At 42.6% G+C, this 25,662-nt stretch overlaps 1 protein-coding gene across 4 annotated transcripts in view; it reads right to left on the reverse strand.

The window, feature by feature from the left end:
• ARHGAP35 (Rho GTPase activating protein 35) overlaps nt 1–25,662 on the reverse strand; it is a 132,759-nt gene that overhangs the window by 51,321 nt on the left and 55,776 nt on the right. For all 4 annotated transcript variants that reach the window (XR_007410262.1, XR_007410264.1, XM_025424545.3 and 1 more), the window contains exon 3: nt 16,827–16,971. Coding sequence is in view for 2 of the 4 variants with exons in the window: in XM_025424545.3 (XP_025280330.1) it covers nt 16,827–16,971 (145 nt within the window). In the remaining 2 variants the exon portion in view is untranslated. The remainder of the gene's footprint in view (nt 1–16,826; nt 16,972–25,662) is intronic.

Consider the following 25,662-nt stretch of genomic DNA (forward strand, 5'->3'; position numbering starts at 1 on the left):
AGTCTGCTTCTCCCTCTGCCTGTGTCTCTGCCTCTCTCTCTCTCTGAATAAATAAATAAATCTTAAAAAAAAAAAAAAAAAAAAAAAAACCTTACTTAATGTGGGCAGCTCTGGTGGCTCGGCGGTTTAGCGCCGCATTCAGCCCAGGGAGTGATCCTGGAGACCTGGGATCAAGTCCCACATCAGGCTCCCTGTGTGGAGCCTGCTTCTCCCTCTGCCTGTGTCTCTACCTCTCTCTGTGTCCCCCTCATGGATAAATAAAATCCTAAAAAACAAACAAATAAACAAAAAAACACAAAAAAACCCAAACCTTACTTAATGTGCCGTCTATGACCCTCCCCTAAAGCTGGTATTGGATGGAGAAGGGCAGCTGAGAATCAAGGGCTTCTTAGAATCAAGGGCTTTTATATTTAGTTCACTTCGGGCCAGGTATTTTCACCTTATTTTTTCCTCATCCTAGTCTTAAGGATATTAAAAACAACAACAACAAATACATAACCTACATTTTCAAGACTCAGAAGAATTTTGCATTTACCCAGATTTGGGGTCCTTTACACATTCTTTGGCTAGGAAATGAAATCCTCCATCCTAGACCAAGTTTCTACATAAACACTCTCTTGCTGCTATGGCCCAAATGCTGACTCCTGACAACCACAACAGAAGAAAGAGTTTTCTGTTGTGGCTTTTGAAACACAAAAAAGAACCAGATCACAAAACAGAAACACTGGTTGTAGTTGCAGTTATCAGAAGCTCGGGACTACGTACTAGAAAGGTCTTATTTCAACCAAATTGCAGCTTATGTGAAAAGATAAATTGTGTGAGTTTGTTTTTCTTCAAACTGCTGGGAGGCCACCAAATTCAAATAGCCAAAGGATTCCAGCCAGGAGTGAAAGAAGGCAAACAGGGGTGAAATCATAGGGCCTTTACACCATCTCTGTTTGAAAAAGTGGGATTCAATTGCCTGATACCCAAGTCAGCTTACATTTCAAACAAATAAACCACCTGAGAGCCAGGCCCTACACAAAAGAGCAAGCTTATCTTTTCAGACCAGGATTCTCAAGTGGCATTCTTCCATGTCTCCTTCTACCAGTCTTAGGCCTTCTGACTTTCTGTTGCCTCAATTCCCATTCTTACTGACCCAATTGCTTTCTTCTGGCCATGTGAACACAAAGATCCCTGACTGAGGTCATGGGGAGCCAGGCCCCACGGGATGCATAAATCAAGAAAGAACTGGCCCCCACCTCAAGGATCTTAAGAGTTCTGATGCCTCTATCAAACACCTAGCCATCGGTATGCATCTGCTCAGGCTGCCATGACAAAATACCATACAAAAAGTAGAGGGCTTAAACATCAGAAATAGGTTTTCTCACAGTTCTGAAGGCTGGGAAGTCCAAGATGATCAAGGTACTGGCCAATTCAGTTTCTGGGGAGAGCTCTTTTGTGTCTCTTCTTAGGACATGAATCGATTTGGATCAAGGGCCCCACCTTTATGGCCTTATTAACCCTAATACGAGGTAAAATGTGCTGTAAGAGAGGCATATCTAGAGTATGAAGGCTTTAGAAAGAGTGGGGATTTGCCAGGTGCAGGGGGTGGGGGGATGTGTGAAACTGGAAATTGTGAAGAGGAGGTAGGCAAGGCAAGCCAGGTTTGGTGGCTGACCCACCTGCTTACCGTTTCTTGCATTCTCCCAGTTCTGGGCTCTAACCCAGGCTTCCTCCGGCACCCCCTGCTCTGTTATACCCCTCTATGCTTCAGGTCTTAACTAAGGGTCTAGGTCAACCCATGCCAGCAATATGGGGGGACTGGTAACACATCCAAAGAAAGGAAGGGCAGAATGGAGGAAGATTCGCAGAAATGCAAGGAGATCAAGAGCATTCAAGTCCCTAAGGGTCAGGACTATTCTCTATACAGTGGCCAGAGTTATTTTATTGAGCAAAGGCCAAATACAGTCCCTCCACTTAAAACCCTCCAGTGACTCCTTACCTCAACTCAGTAAAAGCCAAGGCCCTTACCAGAAATGTTCCACTCTTAGGAATTTCACATTGGCTCTTCTGTCTGGAAGGTTCTTCCCTAGGTAATGGAATGGTTCCCTCCCTCATTTCCATCAGGCTGTCATCAAAAGCGACTCTCCCCCCAGCTCCCTATATCTAAAATTTTAACACTTACTCCAGACATTTCACATCCCACTTTCCTGCTCCATTTTTATCCTCTTGAGCACTAATCACCAAGATTCTTTATATATATTTTATTTATTACAGTCTGCCTCCCCTGTTAGATTAAAATGTCTGCTGCATGAGAACAAGGATTTTTTTTTTTTAAAGATTTTATTTATTTATTCATAGAGATGCAGAGAGAGAGAGAGAGGCAGAGACACAGGGAAAGGGAGAAGCAGTCTCCATGCAGAGAGCCCGACGCGGGACTCCAGGATCATGCCCTGGGCTGCAGGCGGTGCTAAACCGCTGCGCCACCGGGGCTGCCCGAGAACAAGGATTTTTATCTGTTTAGTCCAATATTGCATCCTTAGCAACTTGAATAGCTCATGACACATAGTATATAAGAGCTGAATGAATGAAATAAGGATAGCATCCTCACAATTCTAGGTACCCCAGGTCCCTGGAACTCTGGAACCAGGCAGAGAAATAAATACACAGGAGTACTACCTACCTAAAGAATGAGATAAAATGGAGCTAAGGAGAGCTCTGTGGGAAAAAAAAGATTCCCAAGTCTTTATCACAGGTCAAGTAAGCATGGAGAAGATCTAAAACAACAGGCTGCCTGTGAAGTGTGAACATGTAAACTAGGATTCAAAACCAGCCCATGAAATAATCAGAGGACAAGTAAGACAAGAAGTCAGCACTGACAATTTCACCACAAAAGAACAAGGGCTCCCCTTTGCCGAGTGTTTACTATGTACCAGGCCAAGCAGCTAATGTCATGATTCCATTCAATTCTCACAATCCTAATAAGGTAGGTATTACCATTAGCTGCATTTTACGCAGAAGGCACAGAACTCAAAGGCTGAGGCAGTTGAGCCAAGAGAAGTAGCAGAGCTGAAATTTTAAAATGAGTGTGATGGGTTCCAAAGTCCATGCTTGAGCTGCTCTGCTCTCTGGCCCTCAGGATCTGAGAAGGGAGAGTGAGTCACTTGGGCTGTTCTCCCTGAAGGAGAAGAGAAGCCTGAACCAGACCTTGCTAGTGAAGGGCACAATGCCCAGTGGGCAGCAGGGGCTTGGAAAATGAGGACTCCTGCGAGGCTCGAGGTCCACCTAGAGTGGAAAGTGCACCTAGGTGCCCCTTGGACAGTATCTACAGTGGCATCAGAAGCAGCCGCAGCAAACGCTAATTATCCCTGATGACCCTGCCAAGTACTCTCATAAGATCTTTTCTTTTCTTTTCTTTTCTTTTCTTTTCTTTTCTTTCTTTCTTTCTCTCTCTCTCTCTCTTTCTTTCTTTCTTTCTTTCCTCCCTCTCATAAGATCTTGAACATACTGAACCATCTCAATGATTCAAGGTACTACCATCCCCATTTTACCGTCAAGGAAACGGAGTCATGTCCAGGTTAAACATTTGTTCACAAGGAGCAGAGTGAGATATGAATCCAGGCACTTTGCTCTGGGTTCATCCTGTACAGATTTATCCAGTAGCAAGACAAATAGGGAAAGAAGGCTACCAAAACCTCCATGACATGTATGTGGCATGTGCATGTGTGTGAGTGCGTGTGGTCCTCCCATGCATGTAGCAGAAATCCTCAGTCGGCTTCTCTGTGGCCTGTCCCACAGTTACTAACAGTTGTGCTCTGTACTCACCCATCTCCACCTCCTGCCTTAATCTGCCCTGATGTGTTTGTTGCCAGGCTGTCTCCCAAAGGCCTCTGATCTAATGGCAAGCATTTCTCCCTAAAGATGACTACCCTCAATTAGTGGTGAAATTTAAATCTGCCACGCAGAAAGCACTCTGCTCATTTACCCAGGCAAATGAGCTAAATCAGGAGGAAGGTCACAGCTCTAAGTATCTGTCAAAGACCATTTTTATAGAGGGCTTCCATTTGCACAGAGGAGATGAGGGCCACCTCTGACCTGCGAATGATGCAGACAAGCTGAATTACAGCCACAGCCCTCAAGCCATGGCTACAGGGCCTGGTGCTCACCCTCAAGACACCCCTGCTTCTGAAGCTTCACCCTTCCTCCCCTCACCAACTGAGCCTCCCCGGGGCTGAACCTTTCATTTTAGAATCTCACTGGCAGGTATTAATAAGAACACCTACTCATCTGTGCTGCAAAATAGCCAAAATTTAATCAGAGAGCAATGGCCTACAATGGACAAGTAAAAACCATTGGGTTATAAAGATCTGTGCTAACCACAATCTCAACACCACAGACAGAACCCCAGCAAAGAAAACAGTTATATCACAAGGTATTGGAAGAATTCAAGATTCTTTCAGCCAGGCACACTTTGTAAACAGGAATGATCCAGCTGCTAAAAGAATATGTGAGGCTGTTTTGTGTACCCACACACCCCCTTACCAGAACCACTCCTTACTCCTTAAAAGACACAAAACACAAAGCCATGAATATGTAGCAAAGAGAAACCCTTAATGCTTTAGCTCACAAGCTTCACATATTATCATCACTTCAGGGACTGATAGAGGTCTTTTAAATCATCATGTTCAACATGCTAAAATTAATTATTAAAAGCTGCTTCACTCTTGGGTATATACTTGAAGCACACGAGTACACACAAATGCACCCAAATTAATGTACAAGAATGTTCACAGCAGCACTATTTCCAATCGCCCCAAACTGGAAAGTACCCAAATGTCCATGCAGAGCAGAATGAATAAATAAATAGTGGATTATTCATGTGATGGAAGAGTATACAGCAATGAGAATGATCTCCAATCACATGGGTGAATTTATGAATTCAACCATGGGATGAATCTCACAGATATCACATTGAGAAAAGAAGCCAGGCACAAAACTGCACATGTGGTATGAGTTAACGCATAAAAACAAACAAAATTCTTCTTTTTTTTTTTTAAATAAAATTATTCTATAATGTTAGAAGCTAGAATAGTGATAATCCCTGGTGAAAAGTTTCTGGGGGAACTGCTCATCTTCATCTTTCCTAAACTGGTCACGCAGTTGTGTTCAGTTTGTGGTGGTTTACTGAGCTGTATTTTAATGATGGGAGTACTTTTCTTTAATGGATGCTATACTTCAAGGAGAAGTTTTATTTATTTATTTATTTATTTATTTATTTATTTATTTATTTATTAATAAAGATTTATTTATTTATTCATAGACACAGAGAGAGAGAGGCAGAGACACAGACAGAGGGAGAAGCAGACTCCATGCAGGGAGCCCGACGTGGGCCTCGATTCCGGGTCTCCAGGATCACACCCCAGGCTGCGCCAAACCACTGCGCCACTGGGGCTGCACCAATGAGAAGTTTTAAAAACTGCCAATAGATGCTGTCCAATCTCATTCATTACTGTTTTGGGGGAGATGTCTTGTTTGGATTTCTGCAACCATGGCAAGTCAGTGACAGAAGCCACCAAAACAATGGTTAACATCAACTGAATGATTACTGTGTACCAGGCAAAATGTAAGAACATATCAAACGGAGTGCACTTAATTCTCAAATACTCTTTCTGAAGGAACTACTGTTTTTATTCCCAAGTAGAAGGAATAGAAAAATAAGGCTTAGCCAATTTAAGCTGAAGTTTATGTTATAAACACAGAAGTTGCATTAGGCTCTCAAACTGCTTTCTTTTTTTGTGATACAAACCTTTTTACTGAGTCCATGCCAATTGTCTTCTAAAAGCTATCACATTAAAAAAAAAAGAAAGCTATCACATTCTGGATTTGTCTAATTACTTCTTCATGTAAGATTCAGGTTAAATATTTTCAGCAAAGAGATACAAAGTTTAGTTGAACTACCAGCCGGGAAGCCAGGTCTTGTCACTTTGTTAAGGTGGTAACCCTCAGATCTCTTCAGTATAAAGGTATATTTCCTCTTGGTGATTAATGTGTTGGGTTGTATTTTGAGACTGTAAATATCAAGTTCCTTTAGGACTGTTCCCTAGTGATTTTTTTTTCTTTTTAGTTTTTAAAAATTAACTACTGCCATATAATTTATATAGATATATATATAATTTATATGATAAACTCTATCCATTTAAAGTGTACAATTTGATAGTTTTGAATGTGTACATGAATAAAGTTATCACCAAAATCAAGATCTAGAATATTTCCGTCATCCCCAAGTTCTTCCCATGCCTCCTTGCAATCAGTTCTTGCCCCTCCTTGCACCCAGGCAACCACTAATCTGCTTGCTATTACTAAAGATTAGTTCGCATTTACAGAGCTTTATAAAAATGGAATCAGAATTGGTAGTCTTTTGTGTCTGGCTTGAATCACTGTCAACATATAATGCTTTTGAGATTCAACCATGCTGCTGTGTGTAGCTATAATTCTTCCTTTTGGCCCCTGAGTAGTATTCCAGTAGATGGATGGACCAGTTTGTTTATTCACCTTTTGATGGACACTGGGTGGTTTCCAGTTTGGCTCTCATGAACCAAGCTGCTAGAAAGAGCTGAATAGAAGTCTTTGTGTGAATATATTTTCCTTTCTCTTGGGCAAATACCTAAGAGCAGGATGGTAAATGTACATTTTAGCTTTTTTTTTTTTTTTTTTTTTTTTTTTTTAAGATTCATTTATTTATGATAGACACACAGAGAGAGAGAGAGAGGCAGAGACAGGCTCCATGCCAGGAGCCTGTCGTGGGACTCGATCCCGGGACTCCAGGATTGCGCCCTGGGCCAAAGGCAGGCGTTAAACCATTGAGCCACCCAGGGATCCCCTTCCCCAGTGATTTTAAAATCCAATAATGTTTCTTGCCTGAATCAATTATGCATTTATGTGATTATGTCTATCTCTCCCACCCTTGGACATCATGGGGGACACTTTTAGTTTAACCCAGGTCCTAGCTTCATTAATATAGTCAGTAAAGGGGCACCTGGGTGGCTTAGTGGTTGACTGTCGTGATCCCAGGGATCAAGTCCTACATTGGGCTCCCTGCAGGGAGCCTACTTCTCCCTCTGCCTATGTCTCTGTCCCTCTGTGTCTCTCATGAATAAATATTTTTTTAAAATTATATATATGTCAGTATATATCTGTTGAATGAATTATGTGTACACACACACACACACACACACACACACACACACGTCAATAAATATCTGTTGAATAAGGGGAGCCCCGGTAGCTCAGCAGTTTAATGCCGCCTTCGGCCCAGGGTGTGATCCTGGAGACCTGGGATCGAGTCCCACGTCGGGCTCACTGCATGGGGCCTGTTTCTCCCTCTGTGTGTCTCTGCCTCTCTCTGTATCTCTCATGAATAAATAAATAAAATCTTAAAATACGTATATATATAGATACATCTATATATATCTATATCTATAGATATATATCTGTTGAATAAATGAAACCTGCAGATTTCTCCCTAACTCCAACAAAAAAGTCAGTAAGCTAAAAATTTTTAGACCTACTAATAACTTATCAGGAAGTTTCTATCTTTCTATAACCACTTGGTGCCATATCCTGCATTCTCCCACTGAACCAGAGAGGTCAAGCTTGACCTGATCTCTGCTGCCCACGGAGAAGCAGTGCCCCCGAAAGCAAATAAAGAGGCCCCTCAGTGTAGGCACTGAAACCCCAAGGCTCTGCTGTGTGGCTCAATTCCAGGCCCTGTAGGAAAGGCAAATAAAGAGGCCCCTCAGTATAGGCACTGAAACCCCAAGGCTCTGCTCTATGGTTCAATTCCAGGCCTGTAGGAAAGGGGTTTGAAAATAAATATGTTGGGATCCCTGGGTGGCGCAGCGGTTTGGCGCCTGCCTTTGGCCCAGGGCGCGATCCGGGAGACCCTGGATCGAATCCCACGTCGGGCTCCCAGTGCATGGAGCCTGCTTCTCCCTCTGCCTGTGTCTCTGCCTCTCTCTGTGTGTGACTATCATAAATAAATAAAAAATTTAAAAAAAATAAATATGTTAATTAACTAGAATTTAAATAAAGATTTGAAAAAAAAAAAAAAAAGAATTTCAGCTGCAATACTGGGCCCAGGTAGGTGTTACCTTGAAAGGCTAAGCCCTGGTCTGGTCACCAGGTAAGAGTCCTTCCAAGAGAGTAGTGGATTGTCAATGTCTCTCCAGCCAAGCTAACCTTATACTTTATTGATACCATAGGGTCGTCCTATGGTTGATAAAAGACACTGACCCCTCCCAATGGCCAGCTTCCTGCCACATTTGGGTTCTTGGAGCAACAAAACAATCTCTGGTGAAATGAGGTCACAAATGCCAAGTACCCAGTGCAACACCTGGATCAAGCAGGCACTCAATAACGCGTCAGTATTAGAAAATGGGGAGAGTTAATGGGATAGCCGACCATCTTTGGCGTCATTATTTTAAACAGCTGCCAGGCTTCCTTGACTGCAGGGACTTTTTTGTTCCACTGAGACAAACTGAAATGAAGATGCACTAATGAAAGCATGGCCTACCAGTTATTTATATGGTATGGTCTGAATGTATTAGAATTCAAGATGTAGAACAGGGGCTTTCTGCCCACATGAAACTGCTTCTCCCTGGGACAATTTCTTTTCTCAGCCCACTGTGATACTTGCTAGAGTAGTAGTAAGCAAAGCAATTAAGAAAAGGACTATTAGATAGGAAATAATTTTTGCTACTGCCACCCTACCCCCTCCCACTGCCAAAACAAAAAGGTTAAAGATCACAGAAAGAAGGGGCAAGGAGGTCTAGTATCACACATTATTCAGAAAAATCATTCCTAAAGAATGATATTTTTAGTTCAGTGGCTGATAAGTGAGACCCCGGCCTGGTGAATACATCCAGCAGCGCCCAGATGAGCGCCTAGATGAGATGACCAAGTGAGGATATGGAACAGTTAGATCCCTCACGCCCTGCTGATGGGAATATGAAAAGGTAGACTCCCTTTGGAAAACTTTTTGGCAGTTTATTAAAAGACGAGGCATTCACCCTCCAGGATACTAGGCCTTCTGGGGTGGGGGACAGTGATGCTTGGAAGCTCCCTCAGGGGGTTTCTATACTGTAGGACATGGATGTTTCCCCCTTCCTATACTTTGGCTCTAAATTGGGCCAGAGACCTGGGATTTAAAACCTTACTTAGTGACTACAATGAGGTGTACAGAGAACATACTTAGCTTGAGAATTTCTTCTCAGGAGGACTGTGAGTAGGCTCTAAATTAAATACTACCCCCAACTCCAGCAAGATGAACTCTGGACAGGACTGAATATTTCTACTTCCTGTTGTGCACTGGAGAGTTCAGATCAGCTTGGCCAATGTTCTCTCTTCACTCAGGAATCACACTGCTGTAGCAGGGGAGTAGAGGCTCCAATCCCCCGACAATTTTCCACATAGAGGAAAAAAGAGGGGGAGTGTTAAGTGTTCTAGGCAGAAATATTACTGACTTCTAGCGGTGACCCCAGAGCAGCTGCAGAAGATCCATGCCCCTTTCCAGCCTGATCATGTAACTATAGCAGAAAGTGAAAAGCTGCGATCCTATTAGCACAGAGGTGGTCTCTGAGCCTGGGTTGGGTTCAAAGCATCTGCAAATCAACCCAAAAGCTATTCTACTTATTGACCACTTCTTAAACACATTCCAATTTTAGGAAATATGAAACGAGGATAAGTGAACTGGTCAGAAAGCTAGGGAAAAAAATGACAAGTGCAACGCAGAATGTTAGGAGAAGATTTAAGAATTTGGGAGAAGAGCTCCTGGAAACAGACAGCAGAGGAAGCAAATTTTGAGGAGAGAAGGCAGTGATCCTTTCCCTATGGTCTATGTCTAAGAGAAGCTGGCCTGGCAATTTACTCACAAACTAGGAGGAGGAAACAAGGCAGTCACAGGAACCCGCCACGGGCCACCTCTGGAATGTGGAGCTGCCTACAAACAAAGCTTCTCTCCATAAACTCCTCTAGACCTCACCTCCAACTCCTGCCACCCTCTTCTCAGGTCAAAGATTAAAATGCAGTTGGCCTGAAGATGGAATTAAAATAATAATGCCCAAGGTGTATACAGTGTTAAATTAAAAAATAAGCTGCAGAACAGTATGCAGATGATCTCCTGTTTTTAAGCATTTTGGGGGAGGGGGTAATATTAACAGAAAACATAATCCAACTATTAATGCAGATTACTGCCGGAGATTGGGACTGTAAAGGACTTTCACTTTCTGTGATATATCTGTATTTGTAATAATTTTTACTGCAAGCAAGCTTATTACTCTTGGAATCAGAAAAAACAGTAAGGTGACGGGATGGTTCAAGTTGTCGCAATGGTCATGCTACTGCTTCTCCAACACAAGGTCTCAGTTGGTAGGTTTTCAGCACTACAGCTGCCTGGGACACTGGCTGTGAAGTGGCAGGTGGGGAACAACCCAGTTCCTGAGGCACACAAGGACAGAGGCTGCTTTCTGGGTTTCTCACTGGATTTCTCTCCCACCACAGTAGGCAGGAGTGTGAGCTTCTAAGCACATTGTCTTTGAAGGTGATGATACAATATTTTATTTGCCAGGACAAGCCAAGTGCCAAAGTGTATGAGACAGATACAAAAACTATGGATTTTGGGGATCCCTGGGTGGTGCAGCAGTTTAGCGCCGGCCTTTGGCCCAGGGCACGATCCTGGAGACCCGGGATCGAGTCCCACGTCGGGCTTCCGGTGCATGGAGCCTGCTTCTCCCTCTGCCTATGTCTCTGCCTCTCTCTCTCTCTGTGTGTGACTATCATAAATAAAAAAACAAAACAAAACAAAACAAAACTATGGATTTTGACTTTGAGACTTGGGGCAGACCTGGCAAACACAATTCATTTGGAGCGTCCTCTCCAATCAGCTAGACTGACTGCCTGAATGATCACATGGACACGACTCATAGGACGATTTCTACATTGAGCGAGCGAGCAAGCAGATAGAGAAGTCAGGTGGCAGCAGAGGCTCTCCTCAAGTGCAAGTTCAGTAAAAGTTAGACCTGGGAGAACACCTAATCCGTAATTCATTCAATCATTCAACAAAATCTCATTAGTCTCAGACCTCTGCTTGGATAGAAGTCACACTATGAGGTAGCCATGGGTGGTGTCAGAAGGGGGCTGAGGATGATAGAGAGGTACAGACAGCATGCCACAGAAGGGGACCATTCTACAGGACAATTGTCTAGACTTTTCAAATAAAGTCATCATTCAAAACAGAACAAAACAAAGGCAGAAAGAACTGTTCTGGATTGAAAGAGACAAAGGAGGCAATAGTCAAATGTGCTGTGTATACTGCTTGGATCTTAGAACAAAATCTTGGCTATGAGAGATAAGTCAACTGAGTAAATTTAAACATGCAACATATGTAAAATACACTGAATTAATGCTATTATTCTTAAAAGTGATAATGTTATTGCAGTTATGGAAGAGAAACTCCTAAAGCTTAGGGATATATGCTGAGATTTTTAGGAGTGAACTGATGTGGCATCTGTGGCTTATTCTCAAATGGTTTAATAACAATAAAAATTACGGTAAGAAAGGGCAAAAGTGGCAAAATGTTAACACCTGGTGAATTCTGGCTGATCATCATACCACTCTTCTAACTCTTTAATGGGTTTTACTGTATTTAATTTAGAAGCTGGGGAGAAGGGGATCCCTGGGTAGCTCAACGGTTTAGCGCCTGCCTTTGGCCCAGGGCGTGATCCTAGAGTCCCAGGATCGGGTCCCACATCCGGCTCCTGCATGGAGCCTGCTTCTCCCTTTGCCTGTGTCTCTGCCTGTCTCTCTGTCTCTCATGAATAAATAAATAAAATCTTTTTTTTTTTTTTTAAAGGAAGCTGGGGAGAAAAGTCAAGTCATGGATATTTACATTTAATGTAGAGTCTAATGGGTAGCAGAAAGAACCAAATGTATGACTGCTGAAGCTAAAGCCACAACCAGCACACAATGAACCTAAGACATGTGCCACACTCAGCACCTTGGTGCAAGTCCCCTGGAATCTGGGTGGCAGCCAGTGCAGGCAGGTCCTATCACCACTCTCAGTTTATGGATGAGGAAAAAAAACGATTCTAAACCTGGTCTAGGGATCCCTGGGTGGTGCAGCGGTATGGCGCCTGCCTTTGGCCCAGGGTGCGATCCTGGAGACCCGGGATCGAATCCCACGTCAGGCTCCCGGTGCATGGAGCCTGCTTCTCCCTCTGCCTGTGTCTCTGCCTCTCTCTCTCTCTCTGTGACTATCATAAATAAATAAATTAAAATTAAAAAAAAAAAAAAAAAAAGAACTGCTAAACCTGGTCTAACTGCAGATCTGAGGCTCTGTATCACTATTCCAAAATGCCTGTCCTAGCTAATCTTCTTCTTTAAGTACATCAGGAGAAAATGCTACATGAGCCCCCAAACAGGGGAATGGTTAAATAATCTGTGATCCAGCTATTTCCTGGAACATTATGCAGCAATTAAATGTCCTATTCTTTGAGGCAGAGCCCTCTGCTTGCTAGGTGGGATTCTGCACGATTCATGAATACTTAATAAAACCAGTTAGATCTTCAAATTAAAAAAAAAAAGTCCTATTTTCACAAGTATTTAATGACAGGGAGCATACTCATGTAACAATTTCTGGTTAAAAAAGCAGTGATTCTCAGGGCACCTGGGTGCTCAGTCAGTCGAGCATCTGACTTCAGCTCAGGTCATGATCCTGGGGTCCTGGGATGGAGCCCCATGTCTGGCTCCCTGATCAGTGAGGAATCTGCTTCTCTCTCTGCCCCTCCCCCAGCTCATATGTGCCTGCGTGTTCTGTGTCTCAAAAAAACAAAAACAAAACAGTAATTCTCAAAAAATAGTCCTCCAATCCACCTCTTGGTTACTGAATTCTTTTTCTGTAGGAAAACAGGAGTAGGTAAGCTGGTAAACTCAGGGGTCTTTTGCCTCATCTAAGTTATACTAAAAATCTTTCGAGAACTATCATACTGCATACTCTGAATTATGTAAAAGTAAAAACCAACACACATATGCAGAGAATAAGGCTATAAGGAAATACAGCAGACCATTAATAGTGGTATTCACTAAGAGGAAGATCAATGAATCTTTAAATTTGTTTTCATAGTTTTTGTCACCTCTATAATGAACATGCCTAAATCTTATGAGGAAGAAAAATATTATTTTAGGGAAAAGAGTACAGAATGCCCCCCGACACACGCTAAATTCATAGATACAAGGTTTAATGTTTTTCCTGAAATTCTACAAAAGTACAAACTAATGCCAACAAGTATATAAGCAAAATTTAAAAGGAGGAAGGAAGGAGGGTTGGAGGGAAGGAGAGAGAGAAGCAAGTAAGCAATGGAATTAAGGTATTCCAGGATGAAGACCACTCATTTAATCAACAAGTAATATATATTGTGTGCCACACTCAGGAGACCAAGAACCAAGAATCCTGTTCCCAGCAAGTTGAAATGTGCCTGAGAACCACCAGGGAGGTTGCATTCAAAGGGCTACTGGGGGTGGGGGAGTCTTGAAGAACAAGGACAAGTTCCAAAAGCAAGGAAGAATGTGGGATACATTTCACACCACACGAAGGGTGCATGAAAAGCAGAGAAATACAAAGAAGTTCTGCTTGTATTCTTGTAAAACAATTTAAGTTAATGCTTGTTGTAGTATAAAACAGAAAATGGGGAAAGAGAAAAAGAACGAAGGGAGAGAGGACAGAGGCAGGAAAGCAGGCAGACAGCCATAATGATACTGCATATGGGAGGAGGCAAGACTGTGGGCCATAGTTGGTAGGCAATGAGGCAGTAAGAGGAGGTTTACAACAGAGGAACTATCATGTAATCAGGAAAGACTGTGGACTGGGGATCCCTGGGCTCAGCGGTTTAGCACCTGCCTTTGGCCCAGGGCGCAATCCTGGAGTCCCGGGATCGAGTCCCACGTCGGGCTCCCGGCATGGAGCCTGCTTCTCTCTCTGCCTGTGTCTCTGCCTCTCTCTCTCTCGGTCTACCATGAATAAATAAATAAAATCTTTAAAAAAAAAAAAAAAGGATAAGACTCTGGAGGGTGATGGTGGGGAAGTGGAAATGAGATGGGAGGGGAGAGACAAGAGATGACAAAGTAGAAGTGACAGACTTAGGAACTGACTGGAGATGACCCTGAAGCTCCAAGCTTTTTGGTGACAGGGCAGACAGTGGTCCATTCTCACAGAGCTTTAAGGAAAGCAGCAGGTTGGTAGTAGCTGGTGGTAAAGCCTTATACCCCAAAGAATTCACAAGTAGAAGGGCAAGGAGAGTTTTGATTTTGTTAGTGGAGATTAAAAAGTGCATCACAGTCCAAGTGTGACAGAAGCAAGGTGGGTGGGGTAGGTCAAGACCACTGACGTGCTCAGCTAGAGGGCATGTGGGTAACATCTGGGCACCTCAGGCTACCCTAGGTGAGCCACTTGAGGAGACCATTCATACAAGGGTCCCCTGAAAAGAGAAAGCTCTCCCTGACAAGAGAAAATCAACTAATAAATGCTGAAGGAATCAAGGAGTAAAACTACGGGGAAAGAGTAGCTTTGCAGTGGCAAAGCCTAGTACACACCACCACCTTAACAGAAGGATCAAAGTGAACACTGCCAGTGATGGGCCAAACTGACATCATGTGCCACATGGTGTGATGCACTGAGGACACAGCATCACTTGCCTTCTGTCTCTGCCCAAGGTGCAAATATGAACCTAATCATGAGGAAACCTCCAACCAACCAACCAAAAACACCAAAACTGAGGAGGGACCTCCTACAAAATAGCTGATCTGTATTCTTTAAAATTATCAAGGCTGTGGGGCACCTGGGTGGCTCAATCAGTTAAGTGTCTGTCTTAGGCTCAGATCATGATCCCAGGGTCCTATGATAGAGCCCCATGTTGGGCTTCCTGCTCAGAGGGGAATCTTTTTCTCTCTCTCTCTCTCTCTCTACTGCACCCTCTGCTTGTGCTTGCTCTCTCTGTCAAATAAATAAAATCTTTAAAAAACAAAAGACCATCAAGGCCATGAAAAACAGATCAACTAAACTGTTCTAGATTAAAAGAGACTAGAGACTTGACCAAAAAAAAAATCTATCATGTGGTCCAGGGTTAGCTCCTAGACCAAAACAATTTTTATGTTTTCCTATAAAGGACATTACTGGGACAACTGATGAAATAAAAACATCCACAGATTAGGTAGGTCAGTGTTTAACATCTTAATTTTCATAACTGCTCAGTAGTATGTAAGGGAATATTTTTAGAAAATACCCACTGAAAATAAAAAATAAAGAAAATACCCACCGAAGTAGTTAGAAGTAAAGGTGCATCAGATCTGCAAACTTTCAAACATTTCAGAAAAAAGATACACACACACACACACAAAGAAAGAATGGTATGGGAAAACTGGTAAAATACTGGCATTTAAGGAACCTGGAACTTTTTGTAACTTTCAATTTGCTTAAACTTACAATTTTTGTACCTTTCCAATAAATCTAAAATAATGTCAAAACAAAAAGTCCAGGAAAAAGTGTCCTTCCCCTTTGTGAGATAACACAAACTGTCTCTCTGGAGTGCTAGGTCATTAAGTAGAGGCTTCAGTCACCTGAATTGAATCTTTGTGCAGATTTTCTCCTTGCCCAAGGGAGGTGCCAGAAAGAAACGGATATAAAACCAGTGTCAAAGAGATGGACATTGAGAAAAGGCTTTGGGGACAGAATGGACTAAACAAAGCTACAGATCTGTTATGATTGCGCAAAGTGCTTACCGTGATTCAACCCTGGTGTGCTGCAGAGAAAACCCTGGAAATAACTACAAAGTCTTTAGCAGGCTTCAACTTGAAACCTATTTTCCCTGATTTGGCACATCTTAAGTAAATATTAACACTGTCACGCAGCTTAATAGGATGCTATTGAAATTATCAGTAGAGCCTGGTAGGCTGTGCACACCACACAATACTTAATATCATCACAGATAACACCGGAATCGAAAGAACACAGAGGAAGGCTCTAATCCTTACCTTGGTTTTAAATTAGTTTAAGCCTATATTCTTGAGCTCAACTGTTAATGCTCAAGAACGGACAATCATATGCCTCCTATACTACCTTCTCCTCAAACTCATCAGCTTTTGTTGAGAGAGCTCATGCTCTTTATCTCAAACAAATAAAATCTTAAAAAAAATATGGAAAATATTAAGACTGCTGGTCTTTGTGACAACATCAAGTTGACAGTGGAGTTGAAATATGGCTGCCTGACCAGAAAATATCCAAGGATCCTCACTGGTTTTTTAACCTCAGGAAAAAAATTGTCAATAATGAATCTCAGGTACCTGCTCAATGGCCAAGGGCTTAACAGTCACAACCACTCCTTCATTGCATTAAGCCAAACTACACTACCGTTTGTGTCCAGTACAGTGTGGCAGACACAATGATAATAGGACCCTTCCCCTGCCCTCAAGCAGCTGACAAGGACACAAACAGACTGCACATCATGACAGGGGTCTGAGGGAGCACGGAGGAGGCACCTAACACCAGCCATAGCTGCAATCCTGGGAACAGGATGCTCCATACACTGTAAGGTCTAATAGATCCCATATGACAGCCTCAAAACTACGCACAGATGGAGGATCCTAAGTCTGACAGCTGTCCAGATTGCTCAGCTCCTTCTCAGAAAGCATCTCACATTTAAGAAGAAATGATCCTAGAGTCTCCAGATGACTCAGCCTGCTGGAAGATAACCCATATATAGTGAAAGTGGTCGTTCACTCTGAGGTAGCACTCTTACCTGTGGCTTCAATGTACTCAATACATCTCTCAATAAAAACAGGGATGGGCTTCTCTGGAGTCACGACAGTTGTCAAAGGCACCCCAAAATAGTTACTCTCCCAGGTTGCCTTTGTGATGGATGGCCGGGGTTTGGGCTTTGGTTTCTGCACAGGAAAGAGAAAAGAAAGCACACAAAAAAAGTAAGTATCAACATGCAACTCAAACATCAGTAAGGCTTCCAGAAGGGAACTCACGGTGGTGTGGAAACTGCTGGAAAGACTCCAAGCAGGATAGAGACCCACTTGTTCATCTCACTAATTTTTTATTTTCTAACCTCCAAATATCACACAACATGCCAGCAAGCTGACACACAGTCACACCTCGAGTGTGAGACTACACTACCAAAACAAAGGTGTTTATAAGAAGCAGGCTGTGTGTAATTAATAACAATGAGATGACTATCCACATCCTTTATCGGGGTGCCCTGGAGTAAACAGGAAGTTTTCCAAATATCCCATAAGGATAATGAATGTTATATACTCAAAGATGGCTAAAATCTTTAAAAAGATAAGAGACAGAATTGGGGATCCCTGGGTGGCGCAGCGGTTTGGCGCCTGCCTTTGGCCCAGGGCGTGATCCTGGAGACCCGGGATCGAGTCCCACATCAGGCTCCCGGTGCATGGAGCCTGCTTCTCCCTCTGCCTGTGTCTCTACCTCTCTCTCCCTCTCTCTGTGTGACTATCATAAATAAATAAAAATTAAAAAAAAAAAAAGATAGAATTGAGAATGAGTAATTTCCTCCTTTCCAGAAAAGAAACAGAGTATACATTCTGCTAGGGCTGAAAGCTCCAAGTGAGAATTTCCTTCACTGTATTGGCCTGGGGTTAATCCTCCAGTGGCTTCAGAATTGGGAAAGGGTAAAACAAACTAATCAAATGGGACAAAAAAGATAATACTTTCTCTTTCCCAGCAGTCTCCTTCATCAGTAGGAGCAGCAGCAGCAGAGTAACAACTAGTTGAGGGCTCTTGCTAGGTACCAAGCAAGTCCCAAATATTATTTCTTTTAAACCTCATGACATTCCACTTTACCAAGGAAAAATGTCCCATGTGCCTCAATGACACAACTAGTAAGTGACAGTGCTGGGATTCAAACCCAGGAGAGTTTGTCTCCAAAACTCACCTCATAAATGCTACTGAGATACTCTGCTCCAAAATTATTCAATCCTTTTGATGCTCACACGAAGAAAAAATGCTCTAAACAAATGGTACATTTCCTAAAAGCCACAAAAATACACCTGAAATCGTGGCCTTTTGGTAAAATAGCTACTCAGGATGAGGGTAACCAAAGAGAATCAAGGTAAATGGACTCAGGGGTAGCTCCAGCATTTCAGTTTCATTTCCAAGTTAACGAGACCAAATTAACAGGGCAGATTTATTACAAATGTACCAATCTATATACTTAAAGGTATTTAGGGATGGGGCACCTGGGTGGCTCAGTCAGTTTGGCAACGACTCTTGGTTTTGGCTTGGGTTGTGATCTTGGGGTTGTGGGATCGAGCCCCATCAGCAGGTTTTGCGTTCAGAGGGGAGGTCTGCTTCCCTTCTCCTTCTGCTCCTCCCCTCTCCCCTGCTGGCACCCACGCACTCTCTCAAATAAATAATTTTTAAAACGCATTTAAGGGATCTTTGCATAAAATCCACTAAAGGGGATAACTAACTAGCTAGGTCAGGGTCAACCATTCTCCTTTCCTTATCCTGCCCATCCTCATTCCTTCTGGTACCTCTACTTATATGGGAACAAATCACTTCCTGTTTAGTCTGAGATTTTTTGAGGACTTCCTGTGCAAACAAGTGGCAAAAAAAAGAACAGCTGAGAATAAAATGTACACCAAAGAAGGAATGAGCCCATCTGGGCTACTGGCAGATATTACCTGTAATGATCACCCAAAGGCACAGACAATCCAATTTTAATAGAGCCTGCTAACTGATTTAGTCAGAAAGACTCTAATGCAATGTGAATTGATCTTGGGGTCCCAGAGAACCATGTCCTCCACAAAGCTTACCCTTGTCCCTGTCCTGCCTCTCATAAAACCAGCCATACAGCCTCTCAGGTTGCAGGGAGTGTCTGTTGCTATGTCTAGGCTCTGACCTAGACTTTTCACCAAAGAAATAAGGAAAAGGAAAGTAATAATTTATGATGCGTCTTTACATGAGATAATTTAACCAATCTAGACTCTCTTGCTGGCATCTTCTACTTACATGAAGTACAACATAAAGAATTTAAGGGGGATCCCTGGGTGGCGCAGCAGTTTGGCCCCTGCCTATGGCCCAGGGCGCGATCCTGGAGACCCAGGATCGAATCCCACGTTGGGCTCCCGGTGCATGGAGCCTGCTTCTGCCTCTGCCTATGTCTCTGCCTCTCTCTCTCTCTGTGTGTGTGACTATCATAAATAAATAAATAAATAAATAAATAAATAAATAAATAAATAAATAAAAAAAATTTAAAAAAAAAAGAATTTAAGGGTTGAAATCTTTTTTTTTTTTTTTTTTTAAGATTTTATTTATTCATGAGAGACACAGAGAGACAGAGAGGCAGGGACACAGGCAGAGGGAGAAACAGGCTCCACGCAGGGAGCCCAATGTGGGACTCGATCCCGGGTCCCCACAATCACACCCTGGGCTGAAGGCAGGCACCAAACCATTGAGCCACCCAGGGATTCCCTAAGGGTTGATATCTTAACAGACCTGTGTTTGAATCCTGACAGACAAGTCCTGTGACTCTGGGTAAGTGGCAACGTTTCTGGGATGGCACCTCCTCACAAGGTGGTCTCAGTACCTAGCATACAGTAGCAATCCAGTGATTCCAGGAAAGAGAGGGGGGAGTGCTTCTGTTGTCACACATTGTTGCAACTGGATAATCATCGAGTCAAGCTATGCTCTCCCTTAAAAATGCCATATAGTTCAAATTATTAGCTACAGAATCTGAATATAGAAGGAAGCCCATCCGGGTTTCAGCGACATTCTTTTTATCAATCCTGCAGAATTTGCCTGTCAAAACTAACACAACAACAGCACTGTTCTTTGATAAAACTGATGCTCCTAAATAAAGTTTTAAGGAATTAAAAAATGGAACTTTAAGAGAAGCTGCAAGGAAGCAGCTTTTCTAATCACCATAAAGCCTTCTAACCATAGTTCTAATAAAGACATAATAAATTTTAATCTTATACTTCCTCCACCTTCTCAATGATGATGATGTGTGTTCTAACAACCTAAGTTAGCCAGAAAATTTACCCCTTCATCAACTGATGAGTACTATGCACTGGACCCTTGCTTAAGGTCTTCAGATATATTATTTCATTTCAGATTTACAATAGATCTGTGTGTAAACCCTATTTTACAGATGAAGAAGCTGAGTCCTAAAAACATTCAGTTACTTGCCCAGGTCAGTTCTGACTGCAAAACCTGTGCTCTTACCACTGTGATTCATTGCCTTCCTCTGAAAAGTTCCCAAGAGAGGCGGAATGAATAAATGGATAACGGTACAAATGATGAAGGGTATACTGACAACCTGGAGAATTTCTAAGGTTATGAAGACCCACTCATAAAATTACCAGGGATCTTTAAGCTGGAAAAAGAAAGAACAGAGCACTCTGACAATTAATTCAAATTGCTATAGGACTATCTCACGGAAAGAAAGATTATTTTATATGGTTCCAAAGGGTTATGTTGGGAGAGATGAGGAGAACACCGACAATTTCGGCCAATATAAAGAGGAAAAAAAAAAAAATCCCCAGCTGTTTAAAAAGGAAGAGACTGCTCTGTAAATATTCAAAGCGGAGACAGCAAACTATCTGCCATAGCCATTGTCAAGGAGTTTCTGTCACTTGATGGAAGGCTAAATTAGACAACTGCCCTTATCCCTTTCACCCCAAAGAATCCAAGATCTAGTTCAGTGCTTCAACTTGCAAGATGTGGGAATGAAAGTAAACTGTGGCAATAGCATCAATCTCCCTTGCTAAATGACATGGATTCTCTCTCTCAGATTTAAACAAACTCTGGGTTACCTAATGTCAAAACACCTCCCAATAAGTAACTCATTGGTCTGTAGAGTGTCACAAAATTGGGATAGGCATTCTTGCACAACTAATACTAAACTTTGCTAGTAAGGAAATCAGACTTTGTGGTGCATGCCAAGAAGTGGGCCAGATTGCTGATATAACAAGCAACACATCAGGCACCTGAAGGGTTACTAGGCACATGTCAGATGGAAAAGCCACTCTGGTGAGTGGCCTGCCAGCTGTCTCAGTCTCCGGTCAGACATGGGTCGCTCATTATGGAGTCCCTGGGGCACTCAGAGCAGCAGGCCCTTGGAGAGGAGAAAGTAACACCACCCCAACATCAATCTTCTTTTGAGGGCACTCACATAGCAGGCTGAATTGAAAAAGGCATCTAGCCAGAGGAAACCAAACCCTGAGAATAATCCACACATCTGTGGCTCTAAGTTTAGAGTCTTACTGGGTTAAAAATGGAAAACAGTGATTAATTAGTAGTGGTCATGTGCAGGACACTGCTAGGTGCTCTGCACAATTATCTGAAACCTCACAACCACCTTCTAGGTAACGGTTATTAGCTAGCACCATTTCAAGGTGAGAAAACAGGCTCAGAGAGATTCACACCTAGCACCGGGAGAGCCAGGATCCAGACACTAGTGATCTGTGAACACCAAAGGGCCTCTTTTCCCTATGTGAACTCTATAATGTATATGTGCTGCTGAAGCAAGCACTGTGAACTCTATGATGAAATGCCATGACAGAAACAAAGCACTGGGTCAGTTTGAACCACCTTCATTTTGTCCTTTGGATAGATATATTCTTTGAATGAATACCATAATCCATTGTTCCTTACTTCAATTTCCTTAAAAACATGCCTGATTCTTAGTTTTGATAATAACAGGTGGCAAAGGAAACAAAGAAATGAACCAAAGTTTACACCAGTGTGTCACTGTAAAGAAAAGGTGACTGGAATTTGCCGCTGGCCCCTTGGCTTTTGAAACAAGGAAAAGAGAGCATCAAGGGAAACTCCCAACTTCGGTGGACTGGAAAAACATCTGTTACCTGCCTGTGGGGTGGTAAGCCCAGTCCATGGCCCCTCCAAGTCCAGGGGCAAGAAAAAGGTTAGAATGCCAGCCAAAGAATGAGAAGCATCCCAGAGCAGGACCCTTTTCATCAGGCTGCAAGATGATTGGGTTCTAAGGCCTGGCATGTAGCAGACACTCAATAAATTTCCTGAACAAAAACAATTTTCAGCAATGCAGAGGGCCAATACTTCTTTATATTCTTTCAAGTTTAGCTGAGATGAGGACTATCTCTGTATGTGCAGAGGCTTTTTCTTCTCCTAACATAGTGCTGCTCTTGGGAAGATGTGAGGAGGTGAGGCTCAGGAGGACCATTCATACTGACAGGACCATCCCAGACTCCCTTTTAAAAAAACAGCTGAGGTGATCAATTCCTTATATCACTTCGTGGCCATGAATAAAGAATAGTTATTTATTACACATACAACTATGTTATTATTGGACTCAGTTCCTAGAGAACAAGCATCTTAGCATTTTTTTATCATTTTTCTTTTTTAACGAATTATGTCCAAACTCAAATAGCAAACTAGCAGCAGAACCAATATTGCAACCAAAGTCATCTCTCACCCTCAACAAACTTACACTCTAACTTGTAAGCGAAGAGATACATCCCTAGCAAACAAAGCCAATCTAGAGATGGGTAATAACTGAGCCACAAAGAAAAAGAGTCTCCCACAGCTTCAATGGAGAGGTCAGCTATTCTTTCCAGATGAAGAACATTTTATCTTTTGTGGGAAGAGCAGGTACTTATTTGGTGACCCTGGGCTGACAACCTTAAAATATCCTCTCCTGGTCTCTATAAAATACCCTTAATACATATAAAATTACTTATCCAGATTTTAGAGTTAGAAAATATGATCACTACAGTTGTACCACCTAGCACAGTCTTTTATTTATTAAAAATATTTTATTTATTCATGAAAGAGAGAAAGAGAGAGAGAGAGAGAGAGAGAGAGAGAGAGAGAGAGAGAGAGAAGCAGAGACACGGGCAGGGGGAGAAGCAGGCTCCACTCCATGCAGGGAGCCTAATGTGGGACTCGATCCCAGGCCTCCAGGACTACACCCTGGGCCGAAGGCAGTGCTAAACCGCTAAGCCACCGGGCTGTCCTAGCACAATCTTTTAAATGCATGGTAACCCATCTAATAAAGGAAATAAACAGAACTCAGGCTATTGGATTCCTCTCCTATCTCCCCCAAAAGGACGAATGTCATATACTGAATATAGTCTAGAACAGGAACAGTGTCCTCTGAATGAGGACAATTCTCTCTCTCTAGAGTAATTCTTAGCAGTGCCCCAGAGAGTCAGTCACACACACACACACACACACACACACACACACGGTTCGTCATATTGTGTAGTGGGAGACCCTGGACTAAATATAACTGGTAGGATTTTTAGGAAAACCAAAAGATCCATACAGTACATTACTATAGGTTTCCCCCAAAGCACCTTCTTGCATTCTATATTCAACATTACAGCTCTCTGATTAGCAACGATTGTCTCATAATTTCCAACAGAGCTTCAAAACAACCTTTTCAATCAAGTTCTTCATTCATGCCCCAAATGTATTCTTGGTTAATTGGTGCTCCCCTTCTGGCTCTGAAAAAAAATTTAAGCCCAAGTTTAAGAGAAAACCTGAGTGGACTTGTTCTCACTGTCAAAGTCTATGAAAGCACAAATGCTTATTAGACTCGGTCTCCTTTACACTGGCAGTCAGTATATGTATTATGACTGGGTCATCCTGGAGCATCTTTATTTAGGGATTGAACAGGAAATAGCATAAAGTCTTGGCCTTCCCAGCATCCCTAATCCTCTGCCATGATATGGGAAAAGAAAGATATGTCATCTCCTCACAGGCCCCAAATAAAGTAAGACCACAACTTTTTGCTCTTGAAAGGTATGAAGCCTGGCAAATCTGGGTCAATCTCTGCCACTATCTCAAAATGAACATGGGGGCTAGCTAGAAAGGAGGGTCCACTAGTTCTAGGAAAGTTTTTTACAAACGTCCTGCGTGATCCAACACTCACTCACTGGATTTGGATTTCCCAGAGTTATAGGTCAGTTTTTATCTGCTTGCCTCCTCTCAAATACTGAATAAAAATGCATTCAGAAGACCTTTTTCTATGGAAGCGGAGGTGATTCTTCACTCTGACTGAAATAATTTGGGTCCCTAGCAAGATATTTCAGTAGCACTAGGTGGTGGATGAGAACAAGTTGGTTCAATGATGATCAGAGCAATTCTCTGCTCTTTGAAAAATAGATATGGGTTGCCTATTGTAATTTTTTTTCTTTTTTTAAGAACAGGTGTGCTATAAGCTAGGGCCCATAGTTAAAGATAGTCTATTTTTGTCACCAAAAACACACTACAGCAGCTCTTTGGGCTTTAAATAAACTGAGAAAATGCGTGACACCAGTTCAAAACAATTTCTCAAAGTTCCAGTTGCTATTTCAGTGTCTCCATGCCTTTTTTGTCCTTTACTCAACTAGACTCTGAAGCCAAAAACAAACAGCACCAGGCTATTCTTAGGGGGTACTGGGGGAAATGGATTTTTTTAAAGATAATAATCACAGTCCTTTGTCTGTAAAACAAATTAACTAGATTGATTGAGTGGTCCAAATGTGTCCCTGGCTATTGAATATTACCATCTTTCTTGCAGGCTGGACTTTAAAAGCCCACTGGAAGTCGAAATCAGAAGAGCAGATTAAAAAATCTCCACTCCTCCATTTAGCAACTAACGTGGGCAGTGGCAACAGGACAATGCATGGTACTATACCTGGCAAGTAGTAAGTATTCAGTACATTTAGGGAAGTACAAGGCCCTTCCCATGGTATTCGCAGACCTCACTCTCTGCAGTAGCTCCTCTAGATTTCTTTCAAGTTTTTTCTTCCCTCATGCTCCAGGTTCCATACTGTTTTCTCAAGAGCTCTCCCCACAAAACCTCCATCTTCACTGCCTTTGTCCTCCTCACCCTGTAAGTCTCTATTCAAATACTATTTCCTTGGGGACCTTTCCCAGCTATCCTGGCTGAAGTTAAAACTCCTTGCTCTACAATGCCTTAGTACTCTGCACCTCCCCTCTGGCAGTATCCAAAATGGATGTCAACACATGTTTAAAATCCATCATCCTGGGGCACCTGGGGGGCTCAGTCCATTAACCATCTCCCTTTGGCTCATGTCATGATCTCAAAGTCCTGGGATCAAGTCCCTTGTTGGGCTCCCTGCTCAGAGGGGAGCCTGCTTCTCCCTCTCCCCTTCTGCTCCTCCCCCTGCTTGTGCTCGCTCTGTCAAATAAATAAATAAAACCTCTAAAATCCATCATCCCTACGGTGGTAAACTAGATAAACAAACACACACACACACACACACACACACACACACACACACACGGTACTCAGCACAAAGCCAGGTAGGTGCACAAATGCTCTAAATGCCCATACCCGTGCAAAGAACGTTTCTTTCCAAAAATGGATGAATGAGCATATGCTTTTGGAGCAAAAGGACTTCTTTTTAAAAGATAACAATCGGGGGATCCCTGAGTGGCTCAGCGGTTTAGTGCCTGCTTTTGGCCCAGCGCGTGATCCTGGAGTCCCGGGATCCAGTCCTGCATCGGGCTCCCTGCATGGAGCCTGCTTTTCCCTCTGCCTGTGTCTCTGCCTCTCTCTCTGTGTGTCTCTCAAGAATAAATAAATAAAATATTTTAAATAAATAAATAGGTAGATA

Source organism: Canis lupus, chromosome 1 (genome assembly GCF_003254725.2).
Source record: "Canis lupus dingo isolate Sandy chromosome 1, ASM325472v2, whole genome shotgun sequence".
Lineage (NCBI taxonomy): Eukaryota > Metazoa > Chordata > Mammalia > Carnivora > Canidae > Canis > Canis lupus.